The following is a 22,218-nucleotide window of genomic DNA, read 5'->3' on the forward strand; positions in this document are numbered from 1 at the left end:
GTCTCTAAACATTGCCAAGTATTCAAACATTGCAAAATTGCCCCTGGTTGAGAACCACTGCTTTAGAAGGTTGACCCAGTTTCCTGCTAATCTGAGGATTAGGTTTAAGTAATTCTGATACTTAAAATTCTTCAGGCAGGGCCCCTGTTAAAACGCCCTCATTTTATCTGTGTGCACACCCTCCAATTTAGGAATGAGATCGTGGTCGGGCAGAGGGCCACTTCTGAGGGCCAGGCATTTTGCCAACTGGCTCCTGTCAAGTGCTGTGTGTGATTGTCAAGTTGTGTTAAGTGAGCAGTTCCCAACTGGTTTAGCATCACGCTTTGAGGGTGTCATATGGTCAGTGTTTCTAGTAAGTTGAAAGTTGATTTACCACAAGCTTCACATCTCTGTAAGTTATTTGGGGCCCTGTATTCAACACAAAGACTGTCCTTTCTCTGTATGTGGGGACTCTCCTTTCCCTGCAGAGCTGTCTCCAGGGACCCGCAGACCCCTGAGTCACTCAATTACAAATATTCAACAGGAACCAACTGACCTCGGTGAGTGTGTGCCAGAGACAGAGAAGCCAGGTGGTACAGACATGAGTTCCAGGCATGGAAAAAATCCTCCTTCTTGGTCATCACCTGTCCAATCGACAGAAGAAAAATCACCACTGAGGATATTGTGACAGAGTCTAACTTAGTAGCAAGACAGATGGCAAATATCCAAATGTTCAGTACATTAAGCATGGACACAGTGCAGAACCTTCTGTAGGCTGGCCTCTGTGACCTGCAAAAACTGCTTGTTAGATGAATAAATGTCATATGTGTAGAGCAAGTCCTGTTTCCATGCTTACATTAATTTATACTAATGGAGGTCACAAGTTAAAGAAACACATGAAGGGAGAACGCATCACAGATCAAGTGAGGCTGTTCTGATTCGGTCACTTACTGCCTGAAGAATTCAAAATACCAGAGCGAACTACTTGAATCTAATCCTCAACATAACCAGCCCACCTTCCCTCCTTCCTTCCCTTGCAGTCAGGAGTTTCCATTTGTTTCCAAAGCATTTCTTGAACATCTGCTGTGTCTCAAGAATTGGCACCGGGTAGCCGCCATGTTTGATGTATGTGAGGAATTAACATAAACCCGGAGACAGGATCCACAATGAAGGGATGTCATTTATGCGTCTGACAAATAGCTTTTCTGCATCTACTCTGTGTGAGATGATCTTTCAATCACTCTAATGAAGGGAGTCTTATTTCTTTGCTTTGTATTTTAGTTGAAGGGAAGTGAGGAAACATTAATATAACTGGAGTAAAATAAGAATGAAGAAAACGCAGAGAACAGAAAGATACCGAACCACAAAACCAGTTAATTACAGTCATTTAGGAGGAGCTGACGGTCTCAGATTCTTATTTGATCAGAGAGGAGAGTTAAATGTGGCCCGTAAGACTTTTCTTTGTTCCTTCTTTCCTTTCTTTGTTTTGAAAACCACATGGGTTTAATATTTAAACTTTTAGCATTTTTTTTTTTTTTTTTGCTCAAGGAAATAACTCAAAAAGAAAGTTACACTCAATGTATCTGCTTCTCATCTGTACTAAACTCACACCCTGATGGGCTCTCTCAGTTAAATAATGACCTGCTTCCCTGTAGCTCTGCGGTTTCTGCAGGGCCCGGAGATCCACATGTAAAATCCCTCCTGTAACACAGTGCTTTGTGCTCCAGTGGAAAAACAGCGCTGCCGAAAGCCTCTACCCATGTATAATTCAGCAACATCACCTGGGGCTGCAGGCACAGTGTGGAGGACAATGTCATGGGTGCCTCGGGTTCCACAGCTAACTGGGACATCTCATGACAATCGAGGGAAAGGATAACGTCTGCTCCCTGAATCAATATCTCTGCGCTGGTGTCACAATTACAACTGAAAGGGTGTGGCGGATGCATGCAACTCTCAGGTAACAGCCTGAGAACATCTTGGCAGGGGGAGGACAAGAGCTGGCTAGACACTCCTGGAAGTTCTGGAAGGAGATGCTGAAGCCCTACTCATCCCACTGTAAAGGACACCATGAGGAAATCCCAATTAATACGGTTTAATCTCCTAATCATGCACCAAATATCCCCCACCATTGCATGGGTGGCAGAGAAGAATAAAACACTGTGCTGACGTGTACAAATAGAATCAAAGGCACTTTTTAATTACTTTTTTTAACTCAATGTGTAGAGTAAGTTTTTCATTGGCCTGATCAAAAGAAAACCAGGGACAGACAACTAGCTGTACAATGCAGACCCCGCCTGAAGAAGGGACTTTGGGTGGGAAACCTTGCCGAAAGCCCTGTGCAAAGCTTGCTGTGACTGCACTCCTCAAAGAGTATGAGGGAAAAGGGAAAAAAAAACACAAGTTCAAGTGAAGAGGAAAGCCCCCTCGAAGGCCTGCCAGCCAGCTCCTAAGTGCTTTTCCTTATATGTGAATAGCTTGGTGCTCCTGTATGACATTGGAGCAGGCCAAGTACAACCTCAACCCTGCTGGCAAGAGGCTCCCTGGCCCCACCTTCAGACCCACCCCAGGCAGGAAGGAGAGCACCCAGGTCTTAGGGCATGCTGATGGAAAGGCAGCATTCCTAGAACAGGAAACCAACCGACTGAGAAGCTTCTGTCCCCTTGAATTAGAATTTATTTGTGGGAAATAAGAGGCTAAAGCCAACTGGGGGCTTCACAGTGGTCCTCACACCCAATGGACTGATGGAGCAGTGTAGGCTCTACACACCATTCTGTTGTCTAGTAGTCAAAATGAACACATCAGAAGGTCAAATTCTGGCTTGGCCTCCAAGTACAGAGGCAGCATTAACTTCAAGAGTATCGCTGGCAACCATTATAACCCTCTAATTGCCCATGCAATGCACAAGATTTTAAAATATATGTATTATACAAACAATATTGTAAAACAACAGAAATCAACCCTCTCATCTTAAAAAACCTTAATACAAAGTTCCAGGAGAGGATTTAAAAAACGATATAGTTGTTCTTTGCTTCAGACAGTAAGCCTGCTACCGAAAACCTGTGTGTAAATATAGCCTTATGCAAACTAAGTCCTCCTTAAAAATGCACCAGAAAACAGGCTCTGTTTTAAGCACTTAATTGTATTTGCTCATTAAGTCTTCAGAAGCCGTGGCAGTAGATTTTATTAAGATCTTCATTTTATAGGTAGGCAATTGCAACACAGAAATGTTCAGTAACTTGCCCAGGGTTGCAGAGCTGAGTTGGAACAGGGCACCCAGGCCTCTGAGCCCACATCCCTAACCATGGGCTACACTGCCTCCCAATGGACTGAGAGTGAGTTAGTTCCCTGGCAAAACCTGCCCCTCCCAAGCATGCTGTTTATAAAGATGCATGATCATACATGGTCACATTTAATATCAACAACATCCCATATTTAACTCTTTGAATGAAAAGATATGCCTATGTCCAGATACAGCATCACACAGGTAAGACACAGAGCTGAACGCATAAAAAAGTACCTTCCCCATATCCATTCACCCTTCTTTTCCTAAAAAGCCTCAAATAGATTTGGGCAGCAAAATATAGCCAATTAAAAACACTTTCCTGCAGAGGATCTGCAAAAAATCTCAGCTAACATCATACTTAAAGGTAAAAGGTTGAGTGCTTTCCCCCTAAGTTAAAGAAGAAGATGAGGGTCTGTTATCAGCATTTCTTTTCAACACTGAAATAGAGATTCTAACCAGGGCAATAAGGCAAGAAAAGGAAATTAAAGGCAGAGATTAAAAAGGAATAAGTAGGCTAGGTACAGTGGCTCAAGCCTATAAACCCAGCACTTAGGGGGGCCAAAGAGCTCAGAGGGCTGAAGTGGGAGGATTGCTTGAGGCTGGGTATACTGAGCCATGATCATGCCATTGCACTCTAGCCTGGGTAACACAGTGAGTCCCTGTCTCAAAAAAACTCCAAAACAAACAAAAAGGAGTAAGTAAAACTGACTTCATTCAAAAAGACATGATTGTCTATGTAGAAAAATTTTAAGAAATATTTATTTATTTATTTATTTATTTATTTATTTATTTTTGAGACAGGGTCTCACTCCTGTCACCCAGGCTCAACTGCAGTGGTGTGGTAATGGCTCACTACAGCCTTAATCTCCTGGGCTCAAGCAAACCTCCCAATCTCAGCGTCCTGAGTAGCTGGGACTACAGGTGCACAACACCATGCATGGCTAACTCTTTTGAATTTTCAGTAGAGACACGGTCTTGCTGTGTTGCTGGAGCTGGTCTCAAACTCCTGGGCTCAAGTGATCTGCCAGCCTTGGCCTCCCAAAGTTGTTGGGATTACCGTTGTGAGCCACTACACCCAGACTAAGAAATATATAATAAAGCTGTTACAGAAACTGGAGCACAGAAGAGCCAAGGTGACATCATTTTAAAATAAATTCCATCTTAAAACTAGCAAGGCACATTCCTTGCCAGTCACAAACCACAGTCATGAGATGTTTACAGTTGAGAAAACAGCTTAAATGTACCTGAAAGGACACAATCTTACAACAATGGAAAGTCCAGATGTCTCAATATCCATAACAATATATGATTTAAAGATAATTATATTTATGCTTTGATATACTTATTCACTAAAAATACAAGGATAATTTTCTTTAAATCAACAGAATAGTAAATTTTGCCATGCCGTCAGCCCACCCACATGTAGACATAGCTTAGCTTAGCCTTTACAAAGATAAGACCCCTATATAAGAAGAGTTTAAAACTAAGATGGGCTGGGCGTGGTGGCTCACACCTATAATCCCAGCACTTTGGGAGGCTGAGGTGAGTGGATCACTTGAGCCCAGGAGTTCAAGACCAGCCTGGGCAACGTGGTGAAACCCCATCTCTACAAAAAATACAAAAATTATCCGGGCATGGTAGTGTGTGCCTGTAGTCCCAGCTACTCAGGAGGCAGAAGTGGAAGTATCACCTGGCCTGGGAGGGTCAAGGTGCAGTGAGTTATGATCACATCACTGCAGTCCAGCCTAAACAACAGAGGGAGACCTTATCTCACACACACAAACGTGCGCACGCGCGCACACACACACACACACAAAACCACTACCAACAACAAAAAACAAAGATGGCACACTCCTCTTGCTTTCTGAGGATGCCTTATTCTGAAACTGAGTAGATATCAATTGATGGTCTCTTCTCACTGCACTGTGATTTGCCTTGAATTCCTTTCTGCATGATCCGAGAACCCAAACCATTTTCTGTCAACATAGCTACTGAAACTACTGATTTAAACAAAGGCCCAAAGTACAAGATTGATATACAAAAATACATTATAAATTGTATTTTATAAAGTGCAAGATCTACACATGAAAATGAAAAGATCTTGCAGAAGAAAATTTTAAAAAGACCAGTTAAAGAAAGGAGAACTATATACTGCGTTCACAGGCTAGAGAACACAATATTGCTAAGAGGTCACTTCTCCCCATATTGATCTATAAATGCAACACAATGCCAATCAAAATGCACACCAGCAGACTTTATTTTGTGTGTGTATGGTAGAACTGTACAAGCTAATTAGAAAATTTGTATGAGAGTACAGAGGATCTAGAATAGTCAAAACCATTTTGAGAAAAGAAGTGTTGGAGGATTCACACTGCCTGATTTTAAGGTTTACTATAAAGCTATAATAAACACAATGGTATGGTATCAGGGTAAGGATAGAAACATAGGTGAATAGAACAAAGTAGATAGTTCAGAAATGGAGCCACAGGTGTATGGTCTACTGATTTTCTACAAAGGTACCAAGGTAATTGAATGAGGGAATAACAATCTTTACAACAAATGGCACTAAAACAATTGAACATCCATATGAAAAAACAAAGAAATAAATGAACCTTATCCCTTACTTCATACCATATACAAAAGTTAGCCCAAAGTGAATCATGGACCTAAACGCAAACACTAAATCTACAAAGTTTCTAGATGAAAACATAGAAAGTCTTAGTGACCTTGGTTTAGATTTTGTGAGATAAGACACAAATTTTGAATTTTTTCAAAATTTAAAAATCTGATTTTTAAATACACTATTAAAAAAATGCAAAGGCAGGTAATGGATTAGGCAAAAATATGTGCAATCTCATATAATAAAGGATTGCTGTACAGAATTTGTGAAGACATCTACAACTCAGTAGTAGGAAAACAAAACCCAGTTTAATAGACGGGCAAAAAATCTGAACAAACACTTCATCAAAGAAGATAAAATGAATGGCAAATAAACACATGAAAAAGAACTGAGAAATGCAAATTAAAAGTACAATGAGAAGGCACCACACACCCATTAAAATAGCTAAAATGGGTAAGACTTGCAAAAGGGAGCATTGGTGAGAATGTGGAGCAACTCAAAATCATCACTGGTAGGAGTGTAAAATGTACAGCCACTTTAGAAACAGCTGAGCAATTCCTGATAAAGTTAAACCTATACCTACAGAAGAACCCAGCCATTTCACCCCTCGGTATTTACACAAGATAAATAAGAACATATGTCCACATAAAGTTGAATATAAAATTGTTCACAGAAGCTTCATTCATAATAGCCAAAATGGCGAGAATCAGTGCATATATCTAACCACCTGGTTAACGGGTAAAGAAATTGTATACATCTACACAAAGGAGTACCACTTCACAATAAAGAGGAACAAACCCATGCCGGTCCATTTGTATTACATGATAAAAAAAGGCAAATTTGCAATGAAAGAAAGATAAGTAGTTTTCAGGAGTTGGGGATGGGGGAAGGGATTGGCTGCAAAGTTGCACAAAGGAACTTTGTGGGTGACAGAAATGTCCTATATCCAGATACTGGTGGTGGCTATATGACAAATGCATTTGTCAAAACTGGTTAATTGTATATTTAAAATTGGTTAATTTTAATTCATATAAATTACATATAATATACGTTATTATACATTTATATATTACATAATTTTTATATAATTGTTTTTAATAAAATTTTTATAAAATTTTTTTTAAAACAATTTTTATAAAATTGTTTTTTTTGTTTTTGTTTTTGTTTTTGTTTTTTAAAAAAAGCTCAGCCAATGAGCTTTCTTTTCTCCCCATACTCTAGCAGCTAGGGTTAGACATGTAACCTCTCTGGCCAATGAGAATAGGCAGTTGTCTACTGGGCAGACCTTCTGTAAAAGCTACTGTTTTCCTAGTAACAAGATACGGCCTTTTTTCTCTTTGTCCTTTCTGCACCTACCTGCCTGGAACTCAGCCACCTTGTGACCTTGGGAACAGTTTTACAGGCTGCACTATGGAGGTATATTGCTTCCTGAGGCTGCTGTAACTCTTACCACAATCCTGGTGGCTAAAAACAGAAATGTATTCTCTCAGTTCTGAAGGCTAGAAGCCTGAAATCAATCTGTCAGCAGGGCTATGCCACCTCTGAAGGCTCTTTCCTTCCTCTTCTGGCCTCTGGTGGTTGTCAGCAGTCTCCGGCATTCCTTGGCTTGCAGCTGCTTCATTCCCATCGCTGCCTCTGCCAGCATAAGGCTTTCTTCCCTGAGTCTTTGCTCTTTTTCTTATAAGGACAGCAGTCATATTGTGTTAAAGGCTACCCTACTCCAGGGTGACCTCGTCTTAACTTGATTCCATCTGCAAAGACCCTGTTTTCAACAGGGTCACATTCACAAGTGCTGGGGGTTAGGACTTGAACATATCTTTTTCAAGGACAGAATTCAATCTACAACCTGGAGACAGAGAGGACAGACAGTAAGAGTCCCATCCCTACTTTGTCATGGAGCCACAGCGTGAGCTCTGGGCTGCCTATGTCTTTTCACTAGGGAGAACAGCAAGCCCCTATTTATTTAAACCACTGCGGTCAAGCACTTTAACTGATACATTCTTCCTCCCCTAATTATTGAAGGAGATCACAGTCCCTACTTGACCTGTTCAACAGGAGGCCAGGGTGCCCAGCACTAGCAAAATGCTGGTCCTGAGGTGGCAGTTCACTGACTGAGTGCTCAGATCGTCCTTGCCAGGTTCTCTTGGCCCAGCCACATCCCTTCCACCATCACAGCCTAGGACTGTCCCTCCTTTGTCTGCTAAATCTTGGGTGTCCTCGTCCTTCTTCCCAGCACACCATTTTAAGGCCCCTGCGGTGGCTTCCCCAGCTGCAACAGCCTCAGTTTCCCTGTCTGGCCCATGTCTTCCTCCAGTACTGTGTTCTGTGCCCGCTCTGCCCTCCACCATGCTGAGGGGCTCAGTGTCTCTCTTGGCAATTAGACTCCATCCTTCTCCATACCCAGGACCACCTAAAGCTCAGCACCATGCTCTGCATCTCACTGTTAATTCCCATGGGCCCCTCCTCCCACACATCCCCACACCCATCTGGACCCAGAGATGGCCCCTTCCTCATGCCAGACTTCCAGCCCAATACCTTGTCCAAGAGCTACAGATGTCTCCCTGGACATTCCATTTTTTTAATTAAAACAGGATGAGCAGAAACCTGAGGGAGTGCACGATCCTCTGCAGAATGCATCAAGCCTTTTCAGTGCCAACATTTCTGCGTTCACGTTCTGAGTTCTTCAGGCTCCTGCACTAGGCAGTGTTTAAAATCATTCCTCCCCTTGTACTTAGCCCCAGATTCATTTGTATGTCCTTAGAATTATTTGACTGTGTCTATTCCTAAATCTCTCCTTTCCCCTCTCATCTCCCTTTGCATAGATGTGGCATCAGCAGGAAAGAGTCCAGTCCTGATCAATAACTGCATTCCCACCTGGCAGATAGAAGGGCGTCTTTGCACTTGGATGTCAGCTATGACACACATCAGGTGCTGGCCTTCTTACATTATGCCCATCAGATATGGAGTTCAACAACAGATATGGAGTGTGCGCCTACACTAAAATATTGTTATAGATAAGTAGGTCAACACAATGATTGCTTCCCCACTTTCTGCTCTTGGGGGTGAGCCCTGAACTGCCCAGCCAGTAACCATCTCACAGAGTCATGGGAAATGTTGCAAGCCAGATCTCCCCAGGACACAGAGTCTTTTTTTTTTTTTTTGTTCTCCTTCTCATTTTCTTCTCTTTCCTTTCTGTAGTAAGTGTTGCCTGTGGCCTGGGCTTCCAGCATGGTCACCTCCAGCCCAGTGACACCTGGCCTCACCTCCCTCTGCTGCAGGCCCCTGGGAGCCCTCTCTGCCTCCTGGTTGGCTCTGGCTGGGGGGCCTGGGGTTCCCTGGGGGTCCTGCCCATACCTCTCTGTGACTGCACTGGCTGAAGAACACAAGGCTGCCTTCCTCAGAATTCCCAGAAGCACCTCCAGATGGAATTGCTTGCCTCAGGGGTATCCTGACAGATGTAATCCCGCTCCTGCCTGCACCAGGGTCAGGAAGGGACCATCCCTCATCTGCTCAGCCCCATCTCCACCTTCCTGTCTCTCTTCCTGTTTTACTTTCTTTCGTGTGTGTGGGGGGGGTCTTTATATATTTGTCTGCCTTCCTGTATTTTTCTTTTTCTTTTTTTGTTTTTGAGATGGAATTTCGCTCGTTGCCCAAGCTGAAGTGCAGTGGCATGATACTGGCTCACTGCAACCTCCGCCTCCCAGGTTCAAGCGATTCCCCTGCCTCAGCCTTCCGAGTAGCTGGGATTACAGGTGCCTGCCACCACACCCAGCTAATTTTTGTATTTTTATTTAAGGGGAGACAGGGTTTTGCCATGTTGACCAATGTTGGCCAGGTTGGTCTTGAACTCCTGACCTCAGGTGATCTGCCCGCCTTGGCCTCCCAAAGTGCTAGAATTACAGGCATGAGCCACTGCGCCCAGCCTTCCTGTATTTTTCTTTCTGTATTATGTCTTTACATTGTTCTCTATTGTGTATTTTTTTTTTGAGATGGAGTTTCGCTCTTGTTACCCAGGCTGGAGTGCAATGGCACGATCTCGGCTCACCGCAACCTCCGCCTCCTGGGTTCAGGCAATTCTCCTGCCTCAGCCTCCTGAGTAGCTGGGATTACAGGCAAGTGCCACCATGCCCAGCTAATTTTTTGTATTTTTAGTAGAGACGGGGTTTCACCATGTTGACCAGGATGGTCTCAATCTCTTGACCTCGTGATCCACCTGCCTCGGCCTCCCAAAGTGCTGGGATTACAGGCGTGAGCCACCGCGCCTGGCAGCTATTGTGTATTTTTTCATCTCTCTCTCTCTCTCTCTCTCTCTCTCTCTCTGGTCTAGATGAGTTTTTTCCGTCTTCTTTTCTGGGCTTACGTAACCACTTTTTCATTCTTACTGTGTTTTTCTGTCTTTCTGTATTCTTTGGTCCTTCCAAGTTTTTTCTTTTTTACATTCCCTAGAAACAGATCTCTTTTTTCTTTTTATTCCTGTATTTCTATCTCTTTTTCCTTGTGTTCTTTCTATCTTGTTTCCTAGGTTAATTCAACTATCTCCACTTTCACTCCTCTCCCATGTATTTGTACCCCTAATTATTCCTCCCTTTCATCTTTAGATATTTTCTCTATTAAACTTGGTTTCATCTGCTTGGCTTTGGGAAGAGGGTCCTCCGCTCTCCACCCACAGCCTCTCTTCCTGAGCTCTGAGATGCCCTCTTTCTGTACGGAGGGGCAGATGTGGCCGGTCCTCAAGGAGAGTCTCGCAGACAGCAAGGGGGCTGGGCCTAGCAGCCGGCGGTTCACTGGTGGCTTCTAAGATGAGAATGTGGGATTCTTGGCACCTTTGCCCTAAGCTTTGAACCTGAGCTACAATTCCAAGACAGGAGGGTAAACAAATCTCCCTCAACATCCTGCTACATGTGAGAAAAAGGAAATATGGGAGAAAGGACACAGAGGGCAAACTGATGTCCACAGTTTCCAGCTTATTTCCCATGGAGAAAGAAAAGGAAATGTCCTCCCAATGCCTCAGACAGGACTGTATCCTGGATTTGGGGGCCAGCTGCAGGCCTCTCGTCTGGTCTCTGAGACACACTGAGATGCTCAGCCTAGGTCAGAGTTTAAGTCCAATGTGCTTTTCTCCATCGCCCCCTCCTCTACCTACACCCCTCCCACCCTTGCCTGTCCCAGCCTTCTCTGCACCAGAATCTCCCTTTGCTCAAAACATGGCAGGTGGCAGTTCTGCAGGGTGGAGCAGGCGAAGCAGTCCCTGTCTAGGGAGGTGTGCCCCTGAGGTGCAAGGCTGGAATTCACAACACATTTTTCCTAGAAAAACACAATGCCAAAATTATCGATGGCATTGATAATGCTATGAATGGGTCCAGCAACCAGGATATTCCATGTGCCAAGCACTGCACCGAAGACATGTATAAGAAAGACATTCTGCATTTACAGAGGAGTCTCAGAAGAGTTCCATTTCTGTCTCCAGGTCACATACTGGAACCCAGATAAATATGGCTCCAAAGAATACGATCTGTCTGGCCCTCCTGGTCCCCAGGCTCCAACACAGCTGGTTCAGCACAGCTGCATGAGAGCCCACATCATTGTTCACAAAGGGAGCTCCTACCAGACCATCTTGTTCACAGCAGCAAAAATATCATCTTGCTTAATGGTGCTTGGTGCAGGGTAGGGTCTCAGTAAATGTACATTCAAAGATACACATACACATGCACAGACACATGTGCACACACACACAGCTCTCTATCCTGAACCGTATCCAAAGCACATGCCACTCTCTTGCTTCAGATATTTGTACATGCAATTCTCTCCACCAGAATACCCTCCACCACCTGACTACCACCTCCTCGTTTCAAGAACATAAGACACTTCATCAGAAAGCCTCCCACCAGCTCCGCATTCCCCAGAGCGGTTCAGGTGTCCTCCTCTGGGCTCCCACCAAGCTGGCAGGTCCACCACAGTAACTTGCCATGCTGCCATGTGAGTTCTGCTCTGATCAGGGCAGGACTGTGACCACCCCAGCACCCAGCATAGCATGGGAGCCTGGTCAATCAATGACTACATGAAGGAAGCCCCTCCCACAGATGGGTGGTGAGAGTAGAAGTAGAGGCACTAGGTGGGAGTGGAGAAGAAAATAGATTTGGCCAGGCACAGTGGTTTACGCCTGTAATCCCAGCACTTTGGGAGGCTGAGGCAGGTGGATCACTTGAGGTCAGGAGTTCGCGACCAGCCTGGCCAACATGGTGAAACCCCATCTCTACTAAAAATACAAAATTAGCTAGGTGTGGTGTCACATGCCTGTAATCCCAGCTACTCAGGAGGCTGAGGTAGGAGAATCGCTTGAACCAGGAAGGAGGTGGAGGTTGCAGCGAGCCAAGATTATGCCACTGCACTCCAGCCTGGGCAACAGAGGGAGACTTCATCTCAAAAAAAAAAAAAAAACAAAGAGAAAAAGAAAAAGAAAGTGGATTTAGAGGGCAGAGAAATAGAGCAAATTCAGCAGAGAGGGTCAGCCACTCACTGCACGGCAGTCACAGGGCCTGACAGGATCTCTGTAGCCTCTTCTTTCACCCACACTGTCTTCTAAGCTCTGGTCTGGGCCCTGGCAATATAAACAGACCCCATGGTAAAAGTCCATGCCTAGTGAAGACTCAATCATTTTTGTCATACATTAGAGTTCCAGGAGTGGGAACCCATACATGTTTGATCTGACCTGTTTCTGAAACTTTTCCCTGCTGAGGCTTAACTGAAATTGTCAGAACATTAAATCAACAAAGCCTTGGCAAAGGGCTTCTATAATTGAATATATTACTTTCTAATTTCTCCTCCTTCTTTCCTTTCATGTCAAATGAAGAGTCCGCTTTTCATCACTGAGACTTTTGGAATAGAAAATGATTGTCGGATGATCCATTCTCTTTGGTCATTTAGCGCACATTTGGACTCTACTCTCCTGAAATTGATCTCAGTAATTTCCAACAACAGATGTGTAAATAAATGTTTGATACTTCTTCCCTTTCTTAACAGTTTTCTCATTTTGAAAGTTCCTCCTTAACTGTCCTGGTAGATGGAGGAATAGAAAGGGGAAAATCAGGAGGCCTTAAATAGATTTTACAGGCACCAAAGCATGCATTTGGAGTATGGTCAGCTAGAAAGATCTTGTTTCAATAATATGATCTTCACATTCAGCTGAAGACTATGTTATGGAACCTGACTGCCCTTAGTGACTGCTTAAAGCTGACATAAGGCAGAAAAATGTACATTTAATATGGGAAAGAAATTAGGCCTCAAGATCTTTGTTTCCTGAATCTCTGCAGCAGCTCAGCTGGTGCTGGGCTCGTGAGGCAGCTGCAGGAGGCATTCTTGGGGCTGCGAGTGGGAGGTGATGGGTATAGCATGCAGAAAACCTACCCCATAAGGGATTTGGGGAAAATCCAGTAAAGAAGGGACTGGCAAGGGAAGCACTAACCCCACTGCAATTTGGGGCTCCTTGGGGCTTTGTGTCTCCAACTCCACTATGGCATCCTGTCTTCCCAGCTTTGACTCCCCCCTCAGCTTGCTCCCCATCACAATGCCCGAAGTCCCACCAGCACCTCCCCAGCCTCTCTGCTACCACCCCAGCTCAGGCTGCATCCTCACTCTTCTGGGCCTTTAGTTACTATGGCCTTCAAATGGTCACTCTCTCAGCACTGACTGCAGAAGGCTCTCCCTAGAACTCCCATGTGATCAGGCCACGACCTCTGCAGGGAAGATAGATATGGAAGGTCCCCAGCCCCACACACGGCACACAAGGCTGTGGACCCACCTGCCACCCAGTCACCCTGTCCACCAGCCTCTCTAGCCTGTGACCCAATGGGATACTGACTGGCTTGATGCTCAGGCTGAACTTGCCAGTCTGTCGCTGACATCCCTATGCCTTGCCTGAAAGGTCAGTCCCACTCTCTGCCTGGGGATGATAGGACAGGGCATGCTCTGCCATTTGTCATTCCAGATTCAGTTCCAATCTCATGGCCATCCCAGTCCCTATGCACCAAGCCCACCTCATGGTGTGTACCTCCTCCCACCCCCCTGTTCCCTCCTCCATGTCCTCTCCCTGCACTTCCCCTGCCACCCTCCTCCCCCAGAATTCCTCGGAGACAGGAATTGTGTCTTGGTCATCCTCACACCCCAGAACTGCTACAGTGCCTGGCATAGAGAGAACCACTGGGAAGCTGCATTTTTTTAAAAGGACCTGGTTGGTAAAAATAAAAGTGTTTACAGGTGATTTTGTTCCTTATTTTTTTATTTAGCTGTATATTTGAAGTTTCAACTAAGCACTTTTATGTATTTTACTGTCATTAAGGGAATTATATTTTTGGCTAAGCCCTTAGGAATACTAAAGTCCGCCCACTTTTCAGAACTTCAAGAAAACTTGTGAGCATCTTTGCATACAGCAGGGAGAGAGGTTTGAGATACTTGCCAGTAAGGAGTGAAACCGTATCAGGGATTAAACAACAGTAACTAAACTAGAACCAGACTACCTAACTGCCCAAGGTGCTGGCAAGCAGGAAGAGAAGGGCAGAAATCTGAGCGGGTCACCGAGAGCTGCCACGTGGAATTCTAGGTAAGTGGCCATGGATTCCCACCACCAAGCCACTACGCTGACAAGTGGGCAGACTGCAGTTAGCACTGCCCCGAGAGAGGGTGAAGGCGTTGATAGGGATGGATCTGACTCCCCTCTCCCTTCTCTGCTATGTCCTAATCATGCATGTCACCTGCATGCTTGGCTCTAAATGCCTTGTCCCCAATAAGGGCCACTGCTCTTCCCTTGGCTTCTAGTGGCAGAAATGTCCCCACCTTACTGTGCTGCTGGAGGCAGAAGTCTGGCTGCCACGGCTGAGTTTATGCAGAAATGGTGAGGGTGTGTGGTCTGATAACTTTGTGGGGTCCCTTTTCTCAGTTCTGCAGTAAGATTGCTGGTTTTGTGGCAAGACAATGGGTTCTGGACGGCTCTTCACTATGGCAGGAACTCAACACATGTCTGTGATCCCAGCTCACCAGGAGGGCCTGCTCACTGGGCAAAATAGAATAACAGGCTCATTCCTGCACACCCCAATACCACCATCTTCAGTAATGCCTCACCCCAGGGCAAGTCCGCTCTCTAATCAGGGGGAACTTTGAGAAACTGTAGTATGGTGTCCAGTCACTTACACCAAGTCAAACTCACAAGCAACTGGTGTAGGGTAAGCTAGAAAATGTCATTTCAATTGTATGCTCTTTAGTCATGAGCCCAGAGCTTGTCACATGTCCCCATAGATTTGCCTGTTTCTGAAACTGAGCTCTGTCTTGTCCCTTTATCTTGCTGGCTAACTTGCCTAACGTCCATAACTGGCCCTTCCTCACTATCTTGCTGGGGCCCTGCTTCCTGGGGTTCATCCTCCCCAGTGAATAGAATGTCCAGACTCTCTAGGGCCCAACTCCCTGTGTTCAGGGCCAGCCCTCCACTGCTCACCTCTTGCGAGGCTTCTGTGACCCTGGCCACTAGTATAGACCACCCCCACCATCTGTCACCCTGCTATCTGGATTTCACACTGCTGGCTGGCCTGGGCACCCACTGCCATTTTTTGACATGATGCTGAAAAGTGCCTAGCACGGTGTCTGGCCCAGGATCGGCACACGGTAAGTGAGAGCTGCTGTCATTAGCCATTGCTTCTTCCCCTAGTCAGTGTATGAAGATTCTGTAGCTGAAGGCTCCTGTTCTGCACTTGTAAATTTCCATTTTCATATGAAAAGACAAAGTGCCTGTAATGCAAACAATCTGTCTGACTGCTGTTGTAAGGACATGTTTAAGTTATAATTGTCAATGTTTTCACTGAAGTAGAAAATACATAGAGTCAGATGTATAGCACAGATAAGTCTTAAGTTTCCAGCTCCAGGATTCCTTACATGTGCATATGCCCATACAATCACCCAGATCAAGATATAGGACATGCCCTGTACCCCCTCTCAACTCCCCTGGCCAGGGCAGTCTCCCTCAGACTGTGATCACCAGATCACCATCAACTAGTTTGGGGCCTGGCACAGTGGCTCACATCTGTAATCCCAGCACTTTGGAAGGCCAAGGAGGGAGAATTACTTGAGGGAAGGAGTTTGAGACCAGGCTGGGCAATACAGTAAGACCCTAACTCAAAAAAATTTTTTTTTAATTAGCAGGTGTGATGGCACATGCCTATAGCCCTACCTACTCAGGAGGCTGACACAGGAGGATTGCTTGAGCCCAGGAGGTTGAGATCGAAGTGACCTATAATCGTACCATTGCACTCCGACCTGGGCAACAGAGTAAGATCCATCTCTAAAACAAAACAAAAACAAAACTAATTTCACCCCTCCTTGAATGGCACATAAATGGAATTATACAGTATTAACTACTTTGTGTCAGGCTTCTTTCACTAAATGTAATGTGTAAAATTCACATATGTTGTTGGATGTAGCAATAGTTTATTCATTCTTATTCCTGAGCAGTATTCCAATGTATGAAATATATCAGTTTATGTATCTAGTCTCATGTTGATGAACATCTGGCTTCCTGTTTCTGGTTTTTGGATGTTATTAATAAAGCTGTTATGAGCATTCCTGTACAAGTCTTTTGTGAGCATATATTTTAATTTCTCTTGGCCAAATATCTAGGAAGGTCATTGCTGGGTCATAGTATAGGTGTACATTTAACAAACTTCCTTATAACAAACTTCCACTCTGTCTTCTAGAGTGGTGATTACCATTTTAGATTTCAGATAGCCATTATGAGAGCTTTGGTTGCTTTGTAGCACTGCCAGGATGGAGTGTTGTCAATCATTTTTGTTTAACCATTTCAGTGGGTGTGTCATGGTGTTTCATTGTGATTTTAATTTCTATTTCTGGGATGACCAATAAAAATTAGGCAAAGTCACATGTGCTTATTAGCCATTCTTTTATATTCTTTTATGAAATATCTTTTAAAGCTTTTTGTGCAATTTTTCTTGTGTCATATCTATACATTATTCCATTGTAGGTGTTCTTTATATATTCTGGATAGAAGTGTTTTGTCAGATACAGGTTATGAAAATAATCTCTCCAAGGCTATGGTTTGTCTTTGTGTGTGTGTGTGTGTGTGTATATATATATATATATATATATATATATATTTTTTTTTTTTTTTTTTTTTTGAGACAGAGTCTTGCTCTGTCCCCAGGCTGGAGTGCAGTGGTGAGATCTTGGCTCACTGCAACCTCTGCCTCCCAGGTTCAAGCAATTCTCCTGCCTCAGCCTCCCAATTAGCTGAGACTACAGGCGCGTACCACTATGCTCAGCTAAGTTTTGTATTTTTCAGTAGAGACAGGGTTTCACCATGTTGGCCAGGATGGTCTCTATCTCCTGACCTCGTTATCTGCCCACCTCAGCCTCCCAAAGTGCTGGGATTACAGGCATAAGCCACTGCGCCCAGCCATCTTTGTATGATCTTAATGATAACTTTTAGAGAAGAAAAATTTTTTACTTTTGGAAAAGATTTAATTATCAGTATTTAATTTACTGATAAGTACTTTTTGTGTCTTTCTGAGAAATCTGCTTATGCCAACTTCCCAAAGATATTCTCCTTTGTGTTCCTTTGAAAAGTTTATAGTTTCCTTTTATATTTAAGTCTATGATTAATCTCAAATTAACCTTTGAGTATTATGCAGAAAATAAAGTCACAGTTAATTTCTTTTCCATTCAGATTATCTAGATGCTTCCTACGATATTAAAAAATTATCTTTTCATCATTAAATTTCCTTCATATCTTTGTCAAAAAATCAAGTGAACATATAAATGTGGATCAATTTCTGGACTCCGTAGTGTTGCTTTGATCTGTTTATCCTGATGCCAATATCATGTCTGTATTATTGAAGCATTAGCACAAGCTTTGAAATCAGGTAGTACAATCCCTCCACATTTCTTCCATTTTTTTGAAGTTGTTTGGGCTATTTTAGGCCATTCACATTTCTATGTGATTGACAAATCAGCCTGTGCATTTCTACAAATATTCCTGCCAAGATTTTGTTTAAAATGGTGCTGAATCTACAGCCTAATCTGAGGAGGATGAACATCATGGCAGTATGGAGTCTTCCCAGACACAAACACAGCATACTTCTCCAGTTACATAGGCTTGTTTCAATTACTCCTTGGGTGTTTTATGGTTTTTAGTGTACAGATCTTGCATGTTTTGGTTTTACCGTTAAATGTGTTCCTAAGAAATTTATGTTTTTAGATGATATTGTAAACTAAATTTTATTTTCCAATTGTTTGATAGCATGTAAAACCAAAATTTGTTTTGGATATTGAGTTTGTATCTGGTAGCCCTGTTTTGAGCTATTAGTCTGGCAGTATTTTGTTTTGTTTTGTTTGGTAAGTTCTTCTATTTCTTTTTTCCTGTCTTGTTGCACTGGCTAGGCCCTCCAATACAATGTCAAATAAAAGTAGTAAACTGGACATTCTTGCCTTGTTCTGTCTTTAGAAGAAAAGCATGTAACATTTCACTATTAGATATGAGGTTAACTATACGATTTTTGTACTCTCCAAAAATTGAGGAAATTTATTTCTATTTCTGCTTTGCTGAGACTTTTTTTTTTTCCTGAATGGACACACATTTATTATTTTCCGTTTCTTTTTTTTTCTTTTAATTTTCTCTCCCCAACTCCCAACCCCCCGCTGTCTCTCCCCTATTTCCCCCCAACGGACCCCAGTGTGTGATGCTCCCCTCCCTGTGTCCATGTGTTCTCATTGTTCAACACCCGCCTGTGAGTGAGAACATGCGGTGTTTGATTTTCTGTTCTTGTGTCAGTTTGCTGAGAATGATGGTTCTAGGTTCATCCATGTCCCTACAAAGGACACGAACTCATCGTTTTTGATGGCTGCATAATATTCCATGGTGTATATGCGCCACATTTTCCCTCTCCAGTCTATCATCGATGGGCATTTGGGTTGCTGAGACTTTTTATCATGAGCTAATGTTGGATTTCATCAAATATATTTTTCCCATAATATAATCATATTTTCTCTCCTTTGTTAGTATTGTATGCTTTCTGACATATTTTTAATATTAAACCAACCTTGCATTCTTGTAATAAACACCACTTGTTATGATGTATTTTATTATGCATTTTCACCTATATTCATGGAGAATATTGGTTTGTAATTGTTTTCTTTGTACTATATTTATTAATTTTTGGTTCAGTCCTACACTGGTTTTTGAAAGCGTTTCATGTAAGACTGATACTATTTTATCTTTAAATGTTTGATAGAATTCAACAGTAAAACCATCTTGACCTGGGGCTTTCTTTATGGGAATGTGTTCATTACAAATTAAATTCATTTTGACTGAAATGTTGTTATGGTTAAAAAAAAAATGAAATTCATTTAATGACATTTTTAGATCTTTCATTTTTTTGTTACCTTTTGAGAGCTGTATTTTTCCAGGAATTTATTCTAAGTTATGGAACTTATTTGCATTAAGTTGCTCATAATATTCTCATACTGTATAATATCTGTAGTATGTGTTATGACATTCTAATATCTGCTTTCGTTCTTGACATTGTTAATTTGTACTTTACATTTTTTTCCTGATCAGTCTTGTCAGAATCAAGCAATTTGAATAAATATTTCAAAGAACAAACTTTTAGGCTTGTTGATTTTCTCTACAGTTTGTTTTCTATTTTATTATCTCTCTCTTGTCTTTATTGTTACCTTTATTCTACTGATTTTGGTCTTCTTTTTCTAGCTACTTAAGGTAGAAACTTGCATCATTTATTTAAAATATTTTTTAAGAAAGCATTTCAAACTATAAATTTTTTTCTAAGGATCCCTGTCACTGCACCTCACAAAATTTAACATGTTGTGTTTTCGTTAATATTCAGTTTAAAATATTTTCTAATTCTCTTTGTGATTCTTCTCTTAGTCACAGGTTATTTAGACATATGTTTCTTAGTAGTCAAATATTTGGAAGATTTTCCAGATATCTTTTTGTTATTAATTTGTAATTTAATTCCATTGTCAACAGAGAATATACTCTGCATTATTTAAATCTTTTTAAAGATTATTGAGATTCATTTTATGACCAACATTTTAGCTCTGGGTATAGTTTTCAATAGATGTCTATGAATATCAAGAAGATTGAATTAGATGACTCTGTTGTTCATATCTGCTATACATGTATATCTTGGAGATACTGTAAGTCTGATCTAGACCATTGCAATAAAGCAAATATATCAATAAAGCAAGTCACACAAACTTTTTTGTTTCCTAGTGTACATAAAAGTTACATTTACACTATAGTCTACTAAGTGTGAAATAACATTATGTCCAAAAAAGTATGTACCTCAAAAAAATTATTTATTGCTAAAAAAATTCTCACACAGAGTCTTGAAGTGAGCATATGCTGTTGGAAAAATGGTACCAATAGGCTGGTTTAACACAGAGTTCCAACTAACTTTTAATTTGTTAAAAACACATCTGCAAAATTCAATAAAACAAAGCACAATAAAATATGCCTGTAGTCATACTACATTTTTTTTTTTTTTTTTTTTTTTTTTTTTTTTTTTTTTTATGGGGAGGAGGAAAAAGGAAGAGAAAGAAAGAGAGAGAATGGGGAGGAGGAAAAAGGAAAAGAAAGAGGGAGAGAGAATGGGAGTATTGCTTTCTTGCCCAGGCTAGAATGCAATTTAGTAATGGGTATTGAAAACCTCTTTTATACTGATAATTATACTTAATGATGTAGTCAGGAAGGAATAAGGGAAGAAGATAACAAACAAACAGCCAACCAATATTTCATTTAAACCTATGAAATGCTATGCGATTACTGAGGAGTGATTTACTTCCAATTATATAGTCACTTTTGGAATAGGTGTGAGGTGGTAATGTATGTTTTGTGTATTTGAAGTGGAGAGTTCTATAAATGTTTATTAAGTTTACTTGTTCCTGGTCTGAGTTCAAATCCTGAATATCCTTGTTAATTTTCTATCTCGTTGATCTATAGAATCTTTAGCTATTCTTGTTACATTGATCCTTTTACCATTATGCAATGTCCTTCTTTGCCTCTTTTGATCTTTGTTGCTTTAAAGTCTACTTTATCAGAGGCGAGAATTGCATCTCCTGCTTTTTGTTTATTTGTTTATTTTTACTCTCTGGTTGGTAAATCTTCCTCCTTCTCTTTGAGTCTTTGTGTATCGCTGCATGTGAGATGGGTCTGGATGCAGCATACCGATGGGTTTTGGCTTTTTATTCAATTAAAATATATATAACTTTAATACTGGCGTTTGATGCTAGCTGGCTGTTTTGTCCATTAGTTGATGTAAATTTTTCACTGTATTAATGTTCTTTGCTTTTTGATATATTTTTGGAAAGGCTGATATTGGTTGTTCCTTTATATGTATAGTGCTTCTTTCAGAAGCTCTTGTAAAGCAGGCCTGGTGGTGGTGAACTCTCTAAGTGCTTGTTTGTTCGCAAAGGATTTAATTTTTCCTTCGCTCATAAAGCTTAGTTTGGCTGGATAGGAAATTCTGGGTTGAAAGTTCTTTTCTTTAAGGATGTTAAATATTGGTCCCCACTCTTTTCTGGCTTGTAGGGTTTCTGCTGAGAGATCTGCTGTAAGTCTGATAGGTTTCCCTTTATGGGTAACCTGACCTTTCTCTCTGGCTGCCCTGAGTATTTTCTCCTTCATTTCAACCCTAATAAATCTGGCAATTATGTGCCTTGGGGTTGGTCTTCTTGAAGAATATCTTTGTGGTGTTCTCTGTATTACCTGGAGTTGAATATTACCTTGCCTTGCTAGGTTGGGAAAGTTTTCCTGAATGATATCCTGAAGAGTATTTTCCAACTTGGATTCATTCTCTTCATCACATTCAGGTACACCTATCAAACGTAGATTAGGTCTTTTCACATAGTCCCATATTTCCTGGAGACTTTGCTCATTCCTTTTTATCCTTTTTTCTCCAATCTTGTCTTCTTGTTTCATTTCACTGAGCTGGTCCTCGACTTCTGATATCCTTTCTTCTACTTGATCAATTCGACTGTTTAAGCTTGTGCATGCTTCGCGAAGTTCTCGTGTGGTGCTTTTCAGCTCCATCAATTCACTTATATTCCTCTCTAAATTGTCCATTCTCGTTAGCATTTCGTCAAACCTTTTTTTAAGGTTCTTAGTTTCTTTGCATTGCGTTAGAACAAGTTCTTTTAATTCACAGAAGTTTCTCATCACCCACGTTTTGAAACCTGCTTCTGTTACTGGAACACACTCGTTCTCCATTAAGCCTTGTTCCGTTACTGATGAGGAATTGCGATCCCCTGTAGAGGGAGAGGC

General features: G+C 42.0%; 1 protein-coding gene across 1 annotated transcript in view; it reads right to left on the bottom strand.

Moving 5' to 3' along the window:
* The window catches only part of ACOXL (acyl-CoA oxidase like), a 208,185-nt gene that overhangs the window by 78,087 nt on the left and 107,880 nt on the right, over positions 1 to 22,218 (bottom strand). Inside the window, 1 exon segment of the mRNA XM_064371646.1 lies at positions 536 to 623. Within this exon segment, the coding sequence (XP_064227716.1) occupies positions 536 to 623 (88 nt within the window).

The sequence above is a fragment of the Aotus nancymaae genome, unplaced genomic scaffold (assembly GCF_030222135.1).
Source record: "Aotus nancymaae isolate 86718 unplaced genomic scaffold, 86718_ANA_hifiasm-v0.15.2.pri h1tg000155l, whole genome shotgun sequence".
In the NCBI taxonomy this organism is placed as follows: Eukaryota; Metazoa; Chordata; class Mammalia; order Primates; family Aotidae; genus Aotus; species Aotus nancymaae.